The following is a 23742-nucleotide window of genomic DNA, read 5'->3' as shown; positions in this document are numbered from 1 at the left end:
GTGCATCTCTGGAAACAAAGGGAAACTTCTTTTAAATGAGGCAAATATATACTTAGTCTGGGCTGTAACCAAAATTTGAGAAGTGGGAAGGGAAAGGAAGTGCAGTGATGGGAAGGGAGGAGGTGGCATGGGGAGAAAGAACTTGAGAAGCAACATCAGAGGCTTTCCAGATGAATGTCAAAATGTCCCCTGCCCAAAAAAAGGCAAAATAACTTTGCTCCTTTAATCAGAGCTAACATACCAGAAAAGGTCCAGGGTTTGATGTACATGATCATAGTTATACAGATGTTTTGGGACTGGGCTGGTTCATGAGTTTTCTCAAGAAGGTCCCAAATATCAATATACCCATCTTCTCGGCCAATGTAGAAGACCCCAGGCCTGGTCAGGGACCAGTGCCCCGAGGTGTACCTTTTTGGTGCACAGCAAGACTGAAGGAGGGGTCCGGTCTAAAAGTAAAAATAAAAGGTTTTGTTATTATCTGAGGGATATTCCCAAGGTTTTTTGTTGTTGTTGTTTGCTTTTAGAATTAAACTCAGATGGCTATGATCATATAACAGCAGAATTATGCCTACTCAGAAGTCTTCTTTGTTTTCCTCCCACATTGTAGACAGACGCTTTACTGTCTGAGCCACCAGGGAAGTCAGTGTTTTCCTTACAGGGTTTTTATATGGCGGCTCTTTTCTTTCTTGTATATTTTTATAGCATTTTTTTCTTATGTTAGTGACTTTTTTAAAAAGATCAAATTTTCTAATTGAGCTATTGATGGTTCTAATTCAACTGTTCCTAAAGCCCATTGCTATTTGTTTGAAGACTGGTGGACACTGGATGAGTAAAGATTATAAGATTATAAATCTTGCTTATATCTTTATTTTCCTGTCAGGTGCCTACTCACCATGGAAACAGCTCTGGTGTTCAGAAAAAGGAATGAACAGTCAGTTCTGTGAGCTGCATCTAGTAGTCTATGAATATTTTGGGGGAGAAATTTTGGACCACCAATGCAACATAATAAGATCATTTCTCTTCTCTGCTGTGGGGTACTTTGCCTTCTTCGGGAGGTTTTCATAAAGACAGAAGATCAAAATGCATTCTCTTCCCACCATCATGCTCTACCTGGCAACCAGGTGGACCCCTTTACCTACTTATATCTTCCGGGACTAACCTAAGCTATGGAGCTGCCTCCTACCCTCCCAAACATGCAAACAAAGGCTTCTTGTGGGAACAAACACCACTAATTCATGGACTCCTTACAGGAGACACTGCAATCTGTTCTTAGTTACTTCGGTTTCTGTGGCTAACCAGGTTCTTGACCCCTGCAGTCTCTGGACAATCTTGGCTTAATTTCTTTTTATTTTAACTGAAAAACTAATACTTGCTTGTTGTAAAGAAAAGAAAAAAATCATACCAAAGTACATTGGTATGAAGTAGAAGTCCTTTTCTGGAAGGACACTTGAGGAGATCCCAACTTTTTTCAATGACAAACTTGTACATATATCACAGTTTTTTTGAGTATTCATGTAAGTTAGACTCCCGGAAATAAAAGGGAAAAGTGTTAGGTCAAAGAATATATATATTACAGATATGAAACTCATATATATATATATTTTTCCCATATTTTGATAATTCTCTTAAGTAGCTCATGAAAGGGATATATCATACTGATTTTCCCACACTCCTGCTTCACTCAATTTTACCAATCTTTCTAGGTTTTGGCAGTTTAGCTTCTGACTATCTGGATCCAGGCCCTGTCCCTGACCACCAGATTCTTGGCACTGCCTCATCCTGACCTCTGCATGTCTCTGCCTGGTGATAGATCCCTTAAATTTCCTACTCCCACTTTCTGGTGACAAGTTGCCTGGTGCAGGAGCGACGATGATAGACCCATTGCTTCTCTTTGGGCTTCATACAGTAATCAGTACACCATCCTGTATTTTAAGGGGAAGGGAAAAACATAAACCAAGTGAACAGCTCACAACATATAATTTAGAAGACAACATTGGTTTCAGAGAACAAAAAACTTGTAAATGTTTCCTGCCCTCAGGGAAGAAAAGCAAACAGTTGTGTTTTCCAAAGGCTTGTATTGGTTCTGCTGACAGGCTGGGGCCCAGGCCATCTGTTCCAATATTTCTAAAAAGTGTCCCAAAGGCATTGTTATGTCAGAACAGTCTGTTGTTCCTATTGTTTTTCTCAATAATAAAGGACCACACACCTACTCCTCCATTTTGCAGGCAACTTACCATAATACCTTCTTTCCAGATGGCTACGTTCCAACCCCCAACAGTGAGGATAATGTCCTTGTAGAAAGGTGACCTCTGAACAGTGTGGACAGCTCCATCATGGACTGTGTAGAGGCTCACGGGCTTCTTTGCTGTTGGAATGGAAAAGGCCATTTCATCTTTCATAACACTGTTTACATTCCTACAATGAAGAATGGGCAGATCTCCATGGACAGATAGGTCCTGATTAATGAGGTCTGAGAGTGGAGAACCAGAGGTCAGCTGGGATGAATCAATCTGTCAAGGGACAGCTCCTCTTCTTTCTATGGAAAAGACCAGGGAAATTCCCATCGAAGCCACTTTGCAGGCTCAAAGGAACACTTTCCGTTCTTATTCATTTGTGAAGTGAAGTCACTCAGTCGTGTCCGACTCTTTGTGACCCCATAGAGTATAGCCTACCAAGCTCCTCTGTCCATGGGATTTTCCAGGCAATAGTACTGGAGTGGGTTGCCATTTCCTTCTCCAGGGGATCTTCCTGACCCAGGGATTGAACCCGGGTCTCTTGCATTTGTAGACAGACGCTTTACTGTCTGAGCCACCAGGGAAGCCATTTACTCATTTATTAATCCATCACTTAGTCAGTGTTATAGATTGTTAGTCAATAAATATTTATGGATTGTTTGTAAGTACCAGCTACTATGGATGGCTGGGTAAAAAATGGTTAATAAACAAACATGATCTGCCCTCTCAGAACTTAAAATCCAGTGGAAAGACAGATACTCCACAAACAAATCCCAAGGTATATAATAAGAAAATGTGAAATTTATTATGAAGGAAAAAAATATCACAAGAAAAAATAACAAGGGACATTTCAAAAGGATTCTCTGAAGGTGAGTCATTTAGGCCTGAGTTCAGCACGGGAAGATTTTGGTGTGTAGTAGCATTCCAGACAGAAGGAATAATACACAACAGAGTGCTGGGAAGTGTTTAGAGCATCTATAATTTTGAGGAAGGCAATAGGACTGGAGTCTGATAATCCAGAAAGTGAAGAGAAACTAAAGAGCCTCTTGATGAATGTGAAGAGGAGAGTGAAAAAGCTGGCTTAAAACTCAACATTCAAAAAATGAAGATCATGGCATTCAGTCCCATCACTTCATGGCAAATAGATGGGGGAAAAATGGAAACAGTGACAGACTTTCTCTTGGGCTACAAAAATCACTGCAGACAATGACTGTGGCCATGAAATTAGAAGACGCTTGCTCCTTGGAAGGAAAGCTATGACAGACATAGACAGTGTATTAAAAGAGACATCACTTTGCTGACAAATGTCCGTCTAATCAAAGCTGTGATTTTTCCATTAGTCATGTATGGATGTGAGAGTTGGACCATAAAGAAGCCTGAAAGTGAAAGTAAAGTCGCTCAGTCGTGTCTGCCTCTTTGCGACCCCATGGACTATAGCCCACCAGGCTCTTCTGTCCATGGGATTCTCCAGGCAAGAGTACTGAAGTGGGTTGCCATTTCCTTCTCCAGGGATCTTCCCGACCCAGGGATCAAACCCAGGTCTCCCACATTGCGGGCAGACACTTTAACCTCTGAGCCACCAGGAAACGCTGAAGAATTGATGCTTTCAAACTGTGGTGCTAGAGAACTTTTGAGAGTCCCTTGGACAGCAAGGAGATCAAACCAGTCAGTCCTAAAGGAAATCAATCCTGAATATTTGTTGGAAGGACTGATACTGAAGCTGAAGTTCCAGTACTTTGGCCAGCTGATGCAAAGAGCTGACTGATGGAAAAGACTTTGATGCTGGGAAAGATTGAAAGCAGGAGGAGAAGAGGGTGTCAGAGGATGAGATGGTGGGATGGCATCACCAACTCAATGGACATGAGTCTGAGTAAACTCCAGGAGATAGTGAAGAACAGGGAAGCCTGGCGTGTTACAGTCCACGGGGTCACAAAGAGTTGGAGACAACTGAGCAACTGAACAACAGCAACTGATAACCCCAGGGTGAAGCATAGGAAACCAGTGAAGACCTGGTGAGTCCCGGTGCTGCAGAGCTTATTAGGAAAAGCGTTTAGATTACATTCTAAGTATAATGTGATTTAATGAGTCCGTTAGGGCTAGAAGACGATCTGATTGATACATGAAACGATTCTCTGACTGCTGTGGAAAGACTAGATCAGAGGAGATAAAAGCAAGGAGGGGACACTATGGGAGATGGTTGCTGCAGTTATAGTGAGAAAGGATGGTGACTTGAATGAAGATGCAAGGGAGGAGTGGATAATCAAGAAATATTTGTGAGCTAGAGTTGACACGCGGGGTGAAAGAGATGAAGTGCTGAGAACGACAGCCAGGTTTCTGGTAAAAGCAATGGGCTCACTGTACCTTCCATTTATTGCCACTGGGAAGACTAGAGGATGAGCTGGTTTGGATATTAAAATGATGACCTCCCCTTTGTCTCTGTCCTGGGCACCAGGGTACTCCTGCTCCCCTAGTCTGTCTACTCTGCTGTGGCTTGGTTTCCTCTCGCCTGGCCTGGCTTTGGAGCCGCCTTGCTCCTCTTGCCTTGCTGTCCACACCCACAAGTCCCAGGGATGGCCCTAAAAATATGTGCCTGTCTAGGTCAAACTACACTGTGTGGCTACTTTGTACTAAAACCACCAACTTACTCAGAATCTCAATATATTAATAGCTATGTGAAGGTTCAATTTTTTTTTCCTCAGAACACCAACATAACATTAAGCAGAAAAAAGAGCCACCATAATCTTTCAAAAAGCTGATACAATGTCAAAGAGATTTTTGTCCACGCATGTTCACAGAAGCATTATTTGCAATACTGAAAAGGTAGAAGCAACCCAAATGTCCATTAATGGATGAATGGATAAGCAGAATGTGGTATACCCATACAATGGAGTATTATCCATCTTTAAAAGCAAGGGAATTCTGACATATGCTGCAACATGAATGAAAATTGAGTATATTATTTTAAGGGAAGTAAGCCAGTCACAAAGAGGCAAATACTGTATGATTCCACTGACATGAGGTACTTATGACAGTCACATTCGTGGGGATAGAAAGCATAAAGTTGGTGGCCAGGGGCTGAGAGGAAAGAGGAGTGGGAGCTAGTGTTTAACCAAAACAGAGTTTCAGTTCCACAAGGTGAAAAGAGTTCTGGAGACTAGTTGCACAGCAGTGTAAATATACTTGACACCATGGAACTATACTTAAAAAATGGCTAATGTTAAATTTCCATGTATATTTTTATCTCAATTTAAAAATTATTTGAAAAACCTTATAAAGTATAAATTTAACTGTAGCTCTTCTAAGTTAAAAACAAACAAACAAAAAGGCCAGTTTTCCTCTAATCAAAGCTCCATCTTGAAGACAGCAGAGAAGACTTATTTCTAAGGCCATCTTGAAGTGATCTGGAAAATTCCTGGGAAGGCAGAAGGTCCCTGTAAACCAGCAGCTTTCTTCTTGGTGATGCTGTATTTCTCAGATCCTGGTTTTGTCCTTGTTGAGCTGGGATTTCCTATACCATTTCACTCTATGAACAGGGTTATCTGGGAGTCTAGAAGCCCTCTGCAAAATTTAATGATCACTAGTGATAGGAATATAGATAACCATCAAGACTGGTGCTTTAACAGGTTGAATGTTCTCAGCCCATATAACTTTTCCTTCCTTTTGTCCTTTGAAAGACCTTAGTGTCATTCAGCAGTAAATGGAGCTATCCTTAAGTTATTCAATGAAATGCCAGAGCCCCCAGTCAGGTAAGAAACTTAAACAAAACAGTAGTTACCAGAGTCATTATCTAAAGAAGGATTTAGCATCCTGATGTGGTTAAGAGCACAGATGGCCTGGGTTCAAATCCACAGTGTTGCTGCGAAGATTAAATGAGTTAATCCATGGAAAGTACTGGGAAAAGTGCCTGACATATGACATGTGCCAACTTGAGAGTTGAGTACATGAGATGATTATGTCAGTTGTCATCATCATCAAATACATCAGCCTGTATTTCTTGGGTCATCTGGAAGCCTTCTTTGATTATGACTTTTTAATCACACATAGCTCAGGTAGGGTAATCCATCTTTCAGAAGTTTCTTCTTAGAAGAAACTCTTCTTTCTGCCTTGCACATTTGAACTTGGGGCAGATCAAGAGAAAATGGGTCCTAGTAATTGCCTCATCTTTACTCAGGAAATGTCCATGCTGTTTATGAATGCCTTTGGGCAGGTAACTCCCAAGGAAAACACTGCCAGTTCACAGAATGTAAGTAAGCCGTACAATTTACAGTTCAGCACCTCTACACATTGACAGTCCCTGAACTTCAACCATTATCCAATGGAAATAAGTGTCATTTGACTTTCCATGTTACAAAATCCTTGATTGGTAATTTTAAAGTATTAAAGCAAGAAGATGATTTTAAAATGCCCTTTAAGTAGGTGGTTAGAGCTATTTCTCTCTGTTTTTTTTTTTTGGAAGGAACTAAATGCCAAGAAATTAAAAGCAATTTCTCTTACTTTTCCACTCATATCCCACTGGTCACAAAGCCCTGGCATGTTTATCTCTAAATCTCTCCCTCTTGAATTTCCTCTTTATCCATCCTCATCACCCTGCCTGCACACCAGTCCTCTCCATTCCTCATCTAGGCTATTGCAACTGGTCATCCTGCTTCCACTGTAAGACCCACCAATAAATTAATCCAACCCCTGCTCTCCTGACAGAGTGATTTTCTGATCATACTGATGGTACTAGGATGAGGTCCATGGCTTAGGGAGGCACTCACGGCTCTTTGCCATCTAGACTCAAATGTCCTTCCTGGGGCCTTTCCTGCTGCTGCAGCCGTCTCTACTGCTATGCTTTGGCCAGGAGGTCTCCCTGTTTCCTACTTGTCCACTGCTCTTTTGAGCTGTGTTTTTGCGTTTGTTCTTCTTTCTACTTGGAATGTCTTTCTCCATCTGAAAATTTGAAATGTACCCTTTAAGACTCAGCTCAACTGTATCTCTCTATGGTGGGCCTTTTCTTTTTTTTCAAACTTTTTATTTTGTATTCTGGTATAGCCAATTAGGGCTTCCCCAGTGGCTCAGCGGTAAAGAATCTGCCTGCAATACAGGAGATGCAGGTGATGTGGGTTTCATCCCTGGGAGCTTGGGAAGCTCCCCTGTAGGAGGAAACGGCAATCTACTCTAGTATTCTTGGCAGGAAAACTCCATGGTCAGAGGAGCCTGGCGGGCTGTGGTCCAAGTGGTCACAAGAGTCGGTCACGACTGAAGCGAGGGAGCATGCATAGCCAATTAGCAAGGTTGCAGCAGTTTTAGTGAACAGCAAAGGGGTCCAGCCATACATACACACCTATCTGTTCTCCCGCAAACTCCCTGTGGGGCCTTTTCTTAACCACCCAAGAGAGTTGGTCCCTTTGTGGGATTCCATGTCACTTTGTGTTTGCTGCCAGCCACAGCACCAATGACAGTGTAATGTCATCATTTGTTTATGTGGCTGACTTCCAATAAATCAGCGATCTCCTTTGGGGGAGAAACTATCTTGTTTATCTTTGTATCCCTAGTGCCTGGCACATAGTAGATACTCAGTAATGATTTGATGAATGAATGAAAGTAAGAACAAACATCAAAGAGGTATAAACATTAAGCTTTGGTTTTTATGTTTATTGTCACTGGCTCTGTAGATGGAATACAATTCATTTAAAATAAATAGCTCAATCTGTTTGCCATCAGTTCAGTTCAGTCACTCAGTCATGTCCGATTCTTTGCGACCCCATGAATTGCAGCACGTCAGGCCTCCCTGTCCATCACCAACTCCTGGAGTTCACTCACACTCATCGAGTCCGTGATGCCATCCAGCCATCTCATCCTCTGTCGTCCCCTTCTTCTCCTGCCCCCAATCCCTCCCAGCATCAGAGTCTTTTCCAATGAGTCAACTCTTCTCATGAGGTGGCCAAAGTATTGGAGTTTCAGCTTTAGCATCATTCCTTCCAAAGAACACCCAGGACTGGTTGGATCTCCTTGCAGTCCAAGGGACTCTCAAGAGTCTTCTCTAACACCACAGTTCAAAAGCATAAATTCTCTGGTGCTCAGCTTTCTTCACAGTCCAACTCTCACATCCATACATGACCACTGGAAAAACCACAGCCATGGGTTACCTTAAAAGCAGTTTAGGGTAAGCCTCCAAGAAAATCTGAGACCAGGAGGAACCCATGTCCATCTGTGCACAACCAAGTCATGGTGTCACAAACTGAGTCATTGCCTCAGCTTGCAGCCCAGGGGTGTGGAGGAGACTGTCATCATGTACTAATGTGCCTGGCCGGCAGCACATGCACTACTAACATTCATGAATTATTAAATAAATAGAAACATGAATCAGCCTAAATGTAGTGAATGTAATTCACTATGTTATATTATACTCAGTATATAATGTTGAGTTCAACTTTAATCATGGAATTGAAAATGACTGGAAAATGGGAAATCAGTCTCGGTCCTACATGCACTTGACTCTTTTTTAAGTCAGATCCAATCCTCTCTCAATGCCCCACTCTTATTAATAACACATACTTAGGTCTCTAGGCAGGAGACTTGTGTAAGAAAAGTAGGAATGACCACCCTGGAGGCAATGCTGACGAAGCTGATTTCACAGGTCTAAGGCAGACACTAGCCTGCAGAACCAGACTCAGAAGTGAAGATTAAGTTTAAGGCGGAGATCTGAGCCCCAACAGCTGTCCCCTGCAGGCGGTGGCTCTGACCTCTGAACCTCAATCACTCACACATAGGTCCATCTGCTCCAACCACCCACAGGACTGACTAGATCACCTTCTGCAAACCAAGCCTCATTGCTTCTTCTCACTGCTCCACAGGGTTCAAGTGGTTCAGGGAGCTGCCTCTTCCTTATCTTATGGTTATTCCATACTCTGAAAAGTAGGTCAAATACATGTTCATGCCATGATAAAATCCAAAGCATTAAAGCAAGTGGTTGTAATTGTAGTGTGCCCCAAGGCTCTGAGCTTTGACGGGGAACTTGGCTTATTGGTGGTGGTGGTTTAGCCACTAAGCCATGTGCAACCCTTGCGACCCCATGGACTGTAGCCTGCCATGCTCCTCAGTCCATGGGATTTCCAGGCAAGAATACTGGAGTGGGTTGCCATTTCCTTCTCCAGGGGATCTTCCCAACCCAGGGATTGAACCAGTCTCTTGCGTTTCCTGCATTTGGCAGGCAGATTCTTGAGCCAGCAGGGAAGCCTGAATCATTGACTCTGATTCTTGTTCATACCTGGGTGTGACCCTCATACCTCTGTTCAGCTGCCCAGCGTCCGGGCCTAGGACCAGGGGAACACATGGACACCAACCAGTCCCAGCCCCTAGAGTTACTTCTCCCTTACAGTGCTGAGGTCTTCAAGATCATGGTGAATTTAGCTTATAATTTCACCTTGACTCAGGTTTTCCACACTGCTGAGCTACTGGGTTGTTGAAATATTGAAACAGCATTGTTATTTTAAAATTGAATTGTCCAAGTGTCTCCATAAGCACCAACAGATTAGTGCTCCTCAAATTTTGGTGTGAAAACAAATCACCTGGAGAATTTTATTAAAATCTGTATTTAGATTCAGTAGGCCTGGGGTAGCATCCTGTTTTTCTAACAAGCTCCCAGGTGACAATGGTGCGGCTTATCTGAAGCCCTCACTTTAACAGCAAGTGTAGGGTCAGAACCTCACATGCCTTCCCTCCCATAAGGCAGGCCAGGGCTCCTCAGTGCTTTGGAAAAAAGAAACAGTTTATTAATAATGGAGCAATCATAAAGACTTACTCACAGGATGAACCTAGAATATATTATAAAGAGTGAAGTTGTCAGAAACAAATATTGTATATTAACACATATATATGGAATCTAGAAAGACAGTTGATCAACCTATTTGCAGGGCAGCAATGAAGACAGACATAGAGAACAGACATGGTGAGGGGGAGAAAGAAGAGGGTGGGATGTTTGGAGAGAATAACAAGGAAACATGTTCATTACCATATGTAAAATACGTAGCCAATGAGAATTTGCTGTGTGACTCTTTAACAACCTAGACGGGAGGTATGGGGAGGGAGGTAGGAGGGAGGTTCAAGAGGGAAGGGACATAGGTTTGCCTATGGCTGATTCATGTTGATGTTTGGCAGAAACCAACACAGTATTGTTGACCAATTATCTTTCAACTAAAAATAAATGAATTGAATTATTGAAAATAGGAAACACATAGAAACAATAAAGAAGGAAAAAAAACCTTACCCATAAATCGGCCAGTTTCAGGGTCTCTTTCCATTTTCCAATCTGTGTATATCACTTCACCTTCCTAAAAACATGACAGGTTCCTGATGAGTACACTGACAACTTAAAGAAACAGAAAACCTCACATTCATATGCTAAGACTGACTGCAACCCAAACACAAAGCAACAGGTTGATTTAATCGAATGACAGTTGGGTGCAGTGAGGGTGACGGGGGAAGGTTCAAAAATGATTACTTTATTTTATATTAAACAAGCAAATGAATTTGTTGAGTTTTTATCTGCACACAGTGATTGGGAGAACACAGGCAATTATGAAAATAATCCAGCTACACAAAGACCAACTGCTGGGTTTCCAGAGTGTGTTGTTAACAGAAAATTGTCCCAATGGATGGAAAGCTCCAGAAGGGGAGGGATCTCGTCTGGTTTATTCAGTGATTTGTTCTCATCATGGTACAAAATAATCGTGCAATAAGAGCGAAGGAGGAAATACGTATTCATCATATAGTACTCATCATCTTTGAATGCTGAGAACAAGAAACAGAGTTCCAGCCAAACCACATGACAAGTACTATATATTTCAATTCTATTTATGGCCATTTTAAGGAGAAGAGAAGACAAAGGAACCTGTAAACAAAAGGCAGAAATTACCACTCAGAGGAGAAAGACAGAGAGAACCAGTGAATGACAGAGATGGAGAGAGGTTTAGAGAAAAAATTGAGTCTCATGCCACTATCCTATAGATGCAAAACCCAGACATAATCTCCTAATCTCATTTTTTTCACCAGATAATAAGAGGAAAACACAGAGAAGGGTGTATCAAAAAATGAGTTAAGAGGACTCAGAGAAGGGGATGGATTGGGATTGTAGGGGAGGGAGGGGAGATGGAAAAACATTTGACTTATACGAAGTGTAGGACAATCTCAAGCAACTGAGGCCACTCTTTCACTCATCCACGTCAACTCACTTGACAGACAAAAACTGTGTTTGGTGCTGAAAATTCAGAGTCTGAGGACAAGTCTTCCCTCCCCTCTGTGTACACAGTCTAAGGGAACAGGCACCTGGGATATGTCTACTGTACACGTCACCTTGCGGCTATGATTTACTCCAACACCAGAAACTGTGGTGTTGGAGAAGACTCTTGAGAGTCCCTTGGACAGCAAAGAGATCCAACCAGTCCATCCTAAAGGAAATCAATCCTGAATATTCATTGGAAGGACTGATGCTGAAGCTGAAACTCCAACACTTTGGCCACCTGATGCGAAGAACTGACTCATTAGAAAAGACCCTGATGCTGGGAAAGATTGAAGGTGGGAGGAGAAGGGGACGACAGAGGATGAGATGGTTGGATGGCATCACCGACTCAAAGGACATGAGTTTGAATAAACTCCGGGAGTTGGTGATGGACAGGGAGGCCTGGCGTGCTGTAGTCCATGGGGTCACAAAGAGTCGGACACAACTGAGCAACTGAACTGAACTGACAGTGCTTGCTGGAATTGTCAGGAGCTTTACGTATGTGACCTCAGCCTTTACCAAAATCCTCTAAGAGAGTTAGTATCTCCTGGCTCTCATAGCTGAAGTGAGGAACTTTGACACTGAACTGAGTCAAAGGAATAATTTGTACCCAGTTAATAAATATTTATTGAGAGCCCATTATATTGGGCTTCCTAGGTGAAGAATCCATCTGCAAATCAGGAGATACGGGCAGACATTAGTTGGATCCCTGGCAGGCGGGGGCGGTGGGCATCCTCTGGAGGAGGGCATGGCAACCCACTCCAGTATTCTTGCCTGGAGAATCCCATGGACAGAGGAACCTGGTAGGCTACGGTCCATAGGATCATAAGGAGTTGGATGTGACTGAAGTGACTTAGCACACATGCACACACATCCATTATATTACCAGATACCTGGCTGGAAACCTTCACATCCCTCTCCATCTGGTTACTTAGTTCTGACACTTCCACTCCCCCTACACATATGTGACATTCTCATCCCCACTGCTCAGGCTCTCTTCACCCCTGGGTGGGCCCACCTGAGATCACTGTCAACCTGGCCTCTGCTTCCAGGGCTCCACTCCCTCCTGATTCAGCCCTCTGCCCCACTTACACTCCCTTAAATTCTCTGTCCAAAGTAGAAGGATCAGTCAGCCATATCAAGGGCTGGTAGAAGAGTGTCCCACTGGAATGTCAGCCCTTAGAAGGCAGGGGATTCTAGCTGTTCTGTTCACTGCTATATTCCCTGGGCGAAGAACAGTACTCAGCTTATATTAAATGATCAATAAATAACTGCTGAATGATGAATGTCATTCATTCCAAGGAGTGCAGGGACCTGAAAGGCAGGAAAGAGTCTGGTACAAAAAATGAGAGAGAAAAAAATCAGAGCAGACAGAGTGAGGAGATTGGTACAGATGAGGTAGAGAGAGAGAAAGGAGGCAACTTACGCAGAAACTTACAGGCCTTGGTGTAAGGAGTTTGGATTTTTCATGTATCATGAAGAAGTCACTGAAGAGGAGTTAAAGCCAAGGGTGTCATGCTTTCAGTTTGCTCAGTTCAGTCGCTCAGTCGTGTCCAACTCTTTGTGACCCCATGAACCACAGCACGCCAGGCCTCCCTGTCTATCACCAACTCCCAGAGTTTACCCAAACTCATGTCCATTGAGTCGGTGATGCCATTCAACCGTCTCATCGTCTGTCATCCCCTTCTCCTCCTGCCTTCAATCTTTCCCAGCATCAGGGTCTTTTCAAATGAGTCAGCTCTTTGCATCAGGTGGCCAAAGTATTAGAGTTTCAGCTTCAACATCAGTCCTTCCAATGAACACCCAGGACTGATCTCCTTTAGGATGGACTGTGTTGGATCTCCTTGCAGTCCAAGGGACTCTCAAGAGTCTTCTCCAACACCACAGTTCAAAAGCATCAGTTCTTCTGTGCTCAGCTCTCTTTATAGTCCAACTCTCACATCCATACATGACTACTGGAAAAACCATAGCCTTGACTAGAGGGACCTTAGTCGGCGAAGTAATGTCTCTGCTTTTTAATATGCTGTCTAGGTTGGTCATAACTTTCCTTCCAAGGAGTAATTTAATTTCATGGCTGCAATCACCATCTGCAGTGATTTTGGAGCCCCCAAAAATAAAGTCTGACACTGTTCCCTCTTCTATTTGCCATGAAGTGATGGGACCAGATGCCATGATCTTCATTTTCTGAATGTTGAGCTTTAAGCCAACTTTTTCACTCTCCTCTTTCACTTTCATCAAGAGGCTCTTTAGTTCTTCACTTTCTGCCGTAAGGGTGGTGTCATCTGCATATCTGAGATTACTGATATTTCTCCCAGCAATCTTGATTCCACCTCGTGCTTCCTCCAGCCCAGCATTTTTCATGATGTACTCTGCATATAAGTTAAATAAGCAGGGCGACAATATACAGCCTTGATGTACTCCTTTTCCTATTTGGAACCAGTCTGTTGTTCCATGTCCAATTCTAACTGTTGCTTCCTGATCTGCATATAGATTTCTCAAGAGGCAGGTTAGATGGTCTGGTATTCCCATCTCTTTCAGAATTTTCCACAGTTTATTGTGATCCACACAAAGGCTTTGGCATAGTCAATAAAGCAGAAATAGATGTTTTTCTGGAACTCTCTTGCTTTTTCCATGATCCAGCGCATGTTGGCAATTTGATCTCTGGTTCCTCTGCCTTTTCTAGAACCAGCTTGAACATCAGGAAGTTCACGGTTCACATATTGTTGAAGCCTGGCTTGGAGAATTTTGAGCATTACTTTACTAGCATGTGAGATGAGTGCAATTGTGTGGTAGTTTGAGTATTCTTTGGTACTGCCTTTCTTTGGGCTTGGAATGAAAACTGACCTTTTCCAGTCCTGTGGCCCCTGCTGAGTTTTCCAAATTTGCTGGCATATTGAGTGCAGCACTTTCACAGCATCATCTTTCAGGATTGGAAATAGCTCAAATGGAATTCCATCACCTCCACTAGCTTTGTTCATAGTGATGCTTCCTAAGGCCCACTTGACTTCACATTCCAGGATGTTTGGCTCTAGGTGAGTGATCACACTGTTATGATTATCTGAGTTGTGAAGCTCTTTTTTTGTATAGTTTTTCTGTGTATTCTTGCTACCTCTTCTTAATATTTTCTGCTTCTATTAGGTCCATACCATTTCTGTCCTTTATTGAGCCTATCTTTGCATGAAATATTCCCTTGGTATCTCTAATTTTCTTGAAGAGATATCTAGTCTTTCCTATTCTGTTGTCTTCCTCTATTTCTTTGCATTGATCACCAAGGAAGGCTTTCTTATCTCTCCTTGCTATTCTTTAGAACTCTGCTTTCAAATGGGTATATCTTTCCTTTTTGCTTCTCTTTTCACAGCTGTTTGTAAGGCCTCCTCAGACAGCCATTTTACTTTTTTGCATTTCTTTTTCTTGGGGATGGTCTTGATCCCTGTGTCCTGTAAAATGTCAGGAACCTCTGTCCATAGTTCATCTTAAAGATTTTCTTTCTAAAGCTGTCATCCCTGGCTTATAAAACTTCACTGTGCACAGAGACAAATATTATATGATTCCACTTACATTTGACTACTAAAATAGTCAAATTCTTTGAGAAGGTAAGTAGAATTGTGGTTGCCAGGAGCTGGAGTCAGTAGGGAATGCAGAATTACTGCTTCAACTGGGACAAAACTTTAATTTGGAATAATGAAATAGTTCTCAAGATGGATAGTGGTGAGAGTTACTCAACGATATGAATGTACTTAGTACCACTGAATGGTATACACAAAAATGGTTAAGATGGTAAATTTTATGTTTATGCATATTTTGTCATTATTACTATATCCAATTGCTATTTACCTTTTGAATTGAGTGACTTTTTCACTCTCCTACTAGATTGTAAGTGGCCTAACAAAACAATATATTTTCTTAGTAAATCTGAAACACTTAGCATGGTTTTTCCATATGGTATGTGTTTGGTAAATATTTGTAAGTTGATAATTTATTAGTAAAAAGAGTCATACCTACTTTTATAGTCTTTTATTAGTAAAGAGACATACCTCATTTTATAGACTTTTATTAGTAAAAAGTCATATCTAATTTTATAGACTGTTCACATTTATGAATTTAAAGACATCTAAGAACTTGAGAACTTGATCGACTATTCAAATATGAATCTATGAGACATTGAGGTTAAAATTTTTAAATTTCAGCAAGCATATAAAATTATGAAAATAGGATAAATATTGTAAGCCAAAAGATAGAAGACTAAAAAAAGTATTATAAGCCCTCATAAGACAAACATACTATAGAGGTCATAATCATATATTTAAATGTAACTTAAATGCTAATTTTAGAAGCAGGTAATTGCAACTCACCTCTGTTCCCACAAAGAACTTGGTGCAGAAGTCATCTATTGGCTTGAGAATATTGCTCAATGCGTTCTCCAGATTCTGGTATGGGTTCATTTCTCCTGCCTTCACTGCTTTGCTCTGGGCTAATATTTTTTCTTTTAGAGACATTTGGATAGAAGAAGCACATATTTACATTGAAAGATCTTCTAAAATATAATTAGTTTATATTCTCTGTCCTTTGTCACACATATCCACCCTACTTCCTCCCCAGTGTGGTGGGCATAAGTCCAAGAAGTTTTAGAGTTCTAATTTAGCAGTAGAATGCCTTTTTCAAGCCACAGTTTATATGGAATCCCTTGCCTATGAACCTGATCAAAGCCACACTGCTCTGGTTGAAGTGTTTCCTGAGTGAGAAAGGGAAGACTCCTCTGCCCACTTTTCAGGGGCTCTAAAAGTTTTCATGGCATGGTCCAAAAGTCACTTCTACAATATCTATATTATCTCAGAATTATTGACAGTATACTGGACACAAAATACATCCTCTAAGTTATATAACACCCTTGGATTTTCTCAATAAGAGATATCATTGATATTTACCTTGAATTAACACCCTTGACAATCTCCAATGAGCAATTCATATCATTTTTATACAGTTGGCATCATATAGCAATTTTAAAAAATAATTCAAGGTTAGCCTTTTATGTGCAAATTCTTTTAACTGCTAAAAACTAAATCCATCTAACATGTGTTATTTGTGTTTGTCATAAATACAGCATGTTGAACATTATTTAATGCTGGCTGATTATTTCACGTTTATTATTTATGAACTTTGGTGATTATACTATATCATAGCTCTCCATGTAAACGGTTTAAGAGCACAGCTAAACTAGGGGGTGAAATTCAAATGTTATCTGTAACTTTTATCTTTTAAAAGCATCTGATTAATTTTAATTAATCTAAAATTAATACATGCTATTTTTGAGGTCTTAAATTAGTAAATGTTAATTGAAGCTTTCGAAATGAGAGAAAAGCATGAATAAAAGAGCAAAAATCATTCATTATCACATTTCCCAGAGGTATCACTATTAAAATATTGGTCTATTTTTCTCTATTACTTTTTGGTGATTATATATAGACAATTTGTTTTTAAGTGGGTTTTCTAGTTTTTTTCCTTATTTTCTATTCTCTTAAAGATATATCTTGGACATTTTTCCAAATCACTTATTTTTTTTTAATGTGATATTATATTCCTGGGAAAGATCATAAAGAAATTTAAGTTCACAATACTTTACTCATCACACACACCCTTAATATATCCTCTGGGTTATATCAACCATGTAAAAACCAACAAAAGTATAAACGAAAACTAAGTAGGAGAAGAAAACCTCAACTATAATAAAAAGACAAAAGTAAAAGATAATCATCATGATTTAGTAAGCATAGTCAACCAACACTTCGTTTGGGATCCACACACTTTGAGCAATCCCATTTCATACTAGGTAAGACATTAAAAACAAGTACCAAAGTAAGAGAAACATGGAATCTTTAACTGGCTGTATTACACAGTGTCATCAACATTTCAAGAAATAACTAGAAACATTCAACCACTGTTCTTGCTGCTGCTGCTGCTAAGTTGCTTCAGTCGTGTCTGACTCTGTGCTACCCCATAGACGGCAGCCCACCAGGCTCCCCCGCCCCTGGGATTCTCCAGGCAAGAACACTGGAGTGGGTTGCCATTTCCTTCTTCAATGCATGAAAGTGAAACGTGAAAGTAAAGTCGCTCAGTCGTGTCTGACTCAGCGACCCCATGGACTGCAGCCTACCAGGCTCCTCCATCCATGGGATTTTCCAGGCAAGAGTACTGGAGTAGGGTGCCATTGCCTTCTCCAACACTGTTCTAACTAAAAGATATTATTCACAATGCATTTAGCAAGAGCAAAAAATGCATTTCATATCTATTTAATACATAAAATTAAAATCATTAAAATATTTCAAATTCTTCACTCTCGTTTTTATGTTTTTCTCTTTTTAAAATAATGTACATAAATATATTACCAGAGTAGAACATACATAAATACAATGTAAATAAATACATGTTCATTGGGACTATGTGCTTAAAAAATATTTCCTGAGATCTGTTCATTTGGTTACTCCTTTCTGCCTGTGTATGCCTCGGAGAAAGCATCGCTGAAGTTCCCCCATCCCGCCTCCACTGCTTTCATGTCTGAGTCAGAGTCTCCCAAAGAGCCTGAACAGCTGCGGGAGCTCCTCATCAGAGGACCGAGCTTTGAAACAACTGATGAGGGTCTGAGGAGCCATTTTGAGCAATGGGGAGCGCTCACAGACTGTGTGGTAACGAGCGATCCAAACGCCAAGCGCCCCAGAGGCTTCGGGTTTGTCACACACGCCTTGGAGGAGGCGAAAGGAAGGCCGCACAAGGCGGACGGAAGAGCTGTGGAACCCGAGGGCCGTCTCGAGAGAGCATTGTCACAGACCTGGGGCCCACTTACCTGTGAAAGAGGTTTTTGTTGGTGGCATTAAAGAAGACGCTGAAGAGCATCGCCTGAGAGATTATCTCGAGCAGTATGGGAACCTGACGTGACTGAGATCACGACTGACCGAGGCAGCGGCAAAACGAGAGGCTGCGCTGTCGTGCTCTTTGATGGCCGCGACTCCGTAGGCGAGACTGTCGCTCAGAAACACCGCACTGCGAACGGCCACGGCTGTGAAGTGAGAAAGGCCCTGTCTGAGCAAGCGATGGCTACTGCTTCAGCCAGCCAGAGGGGTCGCAGTGGTTCTGAAGACTTTGGTGGCGGTCGTGGAGGTGGTTTGGATGGGAGCGACAACTTTGGTCGTGGAGGAAACGTCAGCGGTCGAGGTGGCTTTGGTGGCAGCCGTGGTGGTGGCGGATATGGTGGCAGTGGGGATGGATATAATGGATTTGGCAATGACGGAAGCAGTTTTGGAGGTGGCGGAAGCTACAATGATTTTGGCAGTTACAACAATCAGTCTTCAAATTGTGGACCCATGAAAGGAGGAAACTTTGGAGGGAGAAGTTCTGGCCCCTATGGTGGTGGAGGTCCATACTTTGCCAAACCATGAAATGAAGGTGGCTGTGGTGGCTCCAGCAGCGGCAGGAGCTACGGCAGTGGCGGAAGGTTTTAATTACTGCCAGGAAACAAAGCTTAGCAGGAGAGGAGAGCCAGAGAAGTGACAGGGCAGCTACAGGTTACAACAGATTTGTGAACTCAGCCAGCACAGTGGTGGCAGGGCCCAGCTGCTACAAAGAAGACACCTTTTAGACAACACTCATGTGTATGGGCAAAAAACTCGAGGACTGTACTTGTGACTAATTGTATAACAGGTTATTTTAGTTTCTGTTCTGTGGAAAGTGTAAGCCATTCCAACAAAGGGTTTTAATGTAGATTTTGTTTTTGTACCCATGCTGTTGATTTCTAAATGTAATAGACTGATCATGATACTGAATTAAATGTGCTTTTTTTTTTTTTTTTTTAATGTGCTGTAAAGTTAGTCTACTCTGAAGCCATTTTGGTAAACTACCCTGTGAAGTTAGAATTCCTTCAGGGTGATGCCAGGTTCCATTTGAAATTTATTTACAACCTGCTTTGGTGGAGAAGCTGTTGTCTTCAGAACCTTGGTGTAGTTGAAGTGACAGTTACTGTGTTGTGACCTGGAGTTTAAATGGGTGACCATTTAAAGGGTCACCCATGCAAAGTCATGGAGGTTTTTTTATTATTATTAATGATTGTTGGCACATGCTATGCAATATATCTAAATTGAATTATGGTACCAGATGAAGTTTTAGATGGGAACGAAGCTTGTGTATCATCCATTATCATGTGTAATCAATAAAAGATTTAATACTCTCAAAAAAAAAATGTTTCCTGAGGGAGTGCTCCCCTGGTCTAACAAGGGGAACCAAGTGCCTCATCCAAGGGTCACTGCTGATAATGCAAAGGAAAAGGAAAAGGCATTGTGGACACAGATTTAGTTATCCTCTGTGAGAGACTGGGCACGGGGGCCTGAGGAGAGAGGCAGGGGTAACTCATGTTATGAGTTCTATTCTAGATGCACTGATGTTGTATGGGTAGGGTGGGTTCAGTACAAAGAGACAGTGAGAGACAAGATTTAAGGATTCTCAGCACAGGTGGGAGAGCACACTATGTTATCAAAGGGAGAGTGTGCAACAGGAAAAACACACAGCTAAAGTACATTCCTGATGAGAGGGCAGCAAGCCAGGAAAAATATCAGAGGAGGGAAACTAAAGAGGGACCAGGAAAATCTCAGAATCCAAGGTGGGAGCTCCAAGAAGATGGGCTTAGTCAATAGCATTTAATTTGCTGGTCAAAGAGGATGAGGCCTGAGAAAAATGTTATCATCAGCTGCATTTATTCAGACTTGTCTGGAATAACTTGGATATGTATTGAATTCAACATCATCCACAGTTCAGTTCAGTTCAGTAGCTCAGTCGTGTCCGACTCTTTGCAACCCCATGAATCGCAGCACACCAGGCCTCCCTGTTCACCATCTCCCGGAGTTCACTCAGACTCACGTCCATCGAGTCAGTGATGCCATCCGGCCGTCTCATCCTCTGTCGTCCCCTTCTCCTTCTGCCCCCAATCCCTCCCAGCATCAGAATCTTTTCCAATGAGTCAACTCTTCGCATGAGGTGGCCAAAGTACTGGAGTTTCAGCTTTAGCATCACTCTTTCCAAAGAAATCCCAGGGTTGATCTCCTTCAGAATGGATTGGTTGGATCTCCTTGCAGTCCAAGGGACTCTCAAGAGTCTTCTCCAACACCACAGTTCAAAAGCATCAATTCTTCGGCACTCAGCCTTCTTCACAGTCCAATTCTCACATCCATACATGACCACAGGAAAAACCATAGCCTTGACTAGACAGACCTTAGTCGGCAAAGTAATGTCTCTGCTTTTGAATATACTATCTAGGTTGGTCATAACTTTCCTTCCAAGGAGTAAGCGTCTTTGAATTTCATGGCTGCAATCACCATCTGCAGTGATTTTGGAGCCCCCCAAAATAAAGTCAGCCACTGTTTCCACTGTTTCCCCTGTTTCCCCATCTACTTCCCATGAAGTGATGTCATGATCTTAGTTTTCTGAATGTTGAGCTTTACGCCAACTTTTTCACTCTCCTCTTTTACTTTCATCAACAGGCTTTTTAGCTCCTCTTCACTTTCTGCCATAAGGGTGGTGTCATCTGCATATCTGAGGTTATTGACATTTCTCTCTGCAGTCTTGATTCCAGCTTGTGTTTCTTCCAGTCCAGCGTTTCTCATGATGTACTCTGCATAGAAGTTAAATAAGCAGGGTGACAATATACAGCCTTGACGTACTCCTTTTTCTATTTGGAACCAGTCTGTTGTTCCATGTCCAGTTCTAACTGTTGCTTCTTGACCTGCATATAGATTTCTCAAGAGGCAGGTTAGGTGGTCTGGTATTCCCATCTCTTTCAGAATTTTCCACAGTTTATTGTGATCCACACAGTCAAAGGCTTTGGCATAGTCAATAAAGCAGAAACAGAGGTTTTTCTGGAAGTCTTTTGCTTTCTCCATGATCCAGTGCATGTTGGCAATTTGATCTCTGGTTCCTCTGCCTTTTCTAAAACCAGCTTGAACATCAGGAAGTTCACGGTTCACATATTGCTGAAGCCTGGCTTGGAGAATTTTGAGCATTACTTTACCAGCATGTGAGATGAGTGCAACTGTGCGGTAGTTTGAGCATTCTTTTGCATTTCCTTTCTTTGGAATTGGAATGAAAACTGACCTTTGCCAGTCCTGTGGCCACTGCTGAGTTTTCGGTCATGAATTTTCCATCAGCAGCTGCTAATAGTTGCTAACATTTACTGAGTGCTGACTACATACCAGGCACTAAGCTGTGTGCACTAAACCATATCATTCCATTCTCACAATGATTCCCAAGGTGTTGAAGTGTTAATCCTCCTTCAAGGGTGAGTAAACTGAGGGTCAGAGAGATTAAGTAGCTTGCCCAAGGTCTCACAGATGGTAGCTAATGCTGATTGTGAGTTGATGATAGGCAGTTCTTACAGCTTACATGCATTAGCTCATTTTATCTTCATAACACTCTAAGAGGTAGTTACTGCTATTATTTACTCTCCTTAGTTTCATCTCTCTCCTTTCAAACACATGGTGGGGAAAAAGGCACAGACAGATCTGTTCAAATAATAAATTGTGGCTTTTGAATTTAAACCCAGCCTCCAAAATCCACATCCTATTGCTTATAAGAATATAAAGACAGCACCTCAAAAAGCTCTGAAAAATTACTCCAAAGACACAGGGGGGAAAGGTCAGTATATATGTGATTTTGGTGAAAAGGGAATATATTCAATTAAGCACATATTTTCCCAGAAGGTTTCTACTAGTCCCGTGAAGCTTTTGGTATCATGAGGAATCGTCATCACCATGAAGGACTTTGGTGCTTTTCTTGATAAGAGGAGATACGACAATTGGGTTCATAAAATCGGTTCCTAAAAATATCTTTCTGAAGGTCACTTTTTGTTAAAAGAACAGTAGAAAAAACTTACCATGAAAGAAATGGATAGAAAGGACAAAGTGAATAGGATTCACAGTTGCTTTCAAAGAAAACTCAAGAGAATCTCTAGATAAACTAAAAGATTTAGGCAAGTTAGTCGGTTTGAAATCAGCATTGTCTTATACTTAATATAAATTCAAAATTATAATTTTAGAAAAGAATCCCCATTCACAACAGCAAGAGAAGTTTGAAGAAATATAGGAAGAATTCTTTTTTAAGAAAGGAGATTCAGACTGATTGTAAAAATTAAAAAACCTTACCGAAAAGTTACTATTTAGAAGATCACTGACTTATGGCTCTGACATGCAGGCAATGGCACCCCACTCCAGTACTCTTGTCTGGAGAATCCCATGGATAGAGGAGCCTGGTAGGCTGCAGTCCATGGGGTCGCTAAGAGTTGGACACGACTGAGCGACTTCACTTTCACTTTTCACTTTCATGCATTGGAGAAGGAAATGGCAACCCACTCCAGTGTTCTTGCCTGGAGAATCCCAGGGGTGGCAGAGCCTGGTGGGTTGCCGTCTATGGGGTCGTACAGAGTCGGACACGACTGAAACGACTTAGCAGCAGCAACATGGCAGGCCTGTGACCACTAGATGGCAACAGAGTACCAGACACAAACTGAAGGCGTATTCAGGAAAATGATGGTAGAATAGCAAGAGCCTGTGATTCCTAGTCAGTGAACCCATCACAAGCAAAATGTGATACAGAAGCCTATGAGTGTGTTCTAGTCAACAGGTCCAAATCTGGCCAGAGTAGGTGGATAGATCCAGTGTGTGCAAGGAAGATCTCAAAATTCCATAGGTAGATCTCCAACTCCTGAAAGGTGACTGGTGAAAGGAGGCAGGACGTGGTCATGCCTTTAGAGATAACAGGCATATATTAGAAAGATCCAGGGGATCACCAGGTGAAAGTTAAGTCTTTTTCTGATTTGTGGTGCTGTTGATATATCAGCTTAATACAGGTAAGAGGACATGGCCAACTATAGTCTCAGATGAGAATTAAAAACATATGTCCATATCTCCTTTCTGAGCTGATTTAGTCAAATATGCCTTTTTCTAAGAAATCTCCCAGGGCCATAAGAAGTATATGTTAGAAAGATCCAGGGGCTCACATGAAAGACTTAACTTGGTGATCCCCTGGATCTTTCTAACACATGCCTCTTATCTCTAAAGGCATTACTATGCCCAGGTTCTGCCTCCTGTTGCCGGTCAGCTATCAGGAGTTGGAGATCTAACTATGGTATTTGAGAGTCAAACATGACTGACTTTGGGCTTCCCTGGTGGTTCAGTTGGTAAGGAGTCTGCCTACAATGCAGGAGACATGGGT

At 41.8% G+C, this 23742-nt stretch overlaps 1 protein-coding gene and 1 pseudogene across 2 annotated transcripts in view; one reads left to right on the top strand and one right to left on the bottom strand.

The window, feature by feature from the left end:
- Positions 1-23742, bottom strand: part of DNAI3 (dynein axonemal intermediate chain 3) — a 93307-nt gene that overhangs the window by 16281 nt on the left and 53284 nt on the right. For both annotated transcript variants that reach the window (XM_069571073.1, XM_069571146.1), the window contains exons 17-20: positions 15849-15979; positions 10486-10549; positions 2235-2365; positions 242-446 (exon numbers count right to left, since the gene is read on the bottom strand). In XM_069571073.1, coding sequence (XP_069427174.1) covers positions 242-446; positions 2235-2365; positions 10486-10549; positions 15849-15979 — 531 coding nt within the window. The remainder of the gene's footprint in view (positions 1-241; positions 447-2234; positions 2366-10485; positions 10550-15848; positions 15980-23742) is intronic.
- On the top strand, positions 18019-19072 carry LOC138429560 (heterogeneous nuclear ribonucleoprotein A1-like; annotated as a pseudogene).

Source organism: Ovis canadensis, chromosome 1 (genome assembly GCF_042477335.2).
Source record: "Ovis canadensis isolate MfBH-ARS-UI-01 breed Bighorn chromosome 1, ARS-UI_OviCan_v2, whole genome shotgun sequence".
Classification (NCBI taxonomy): Eukaryota; Metazoa; Chordata; class Mammalia; order Artiodactyla; family Bovidae; genus Ovis; species Ovis canadensis.
The sequence above is the reverse complement of the archived record's forward strand: the minus strand, read 5'-3'. Positions and strand labels throughout refer to the sequence as shown.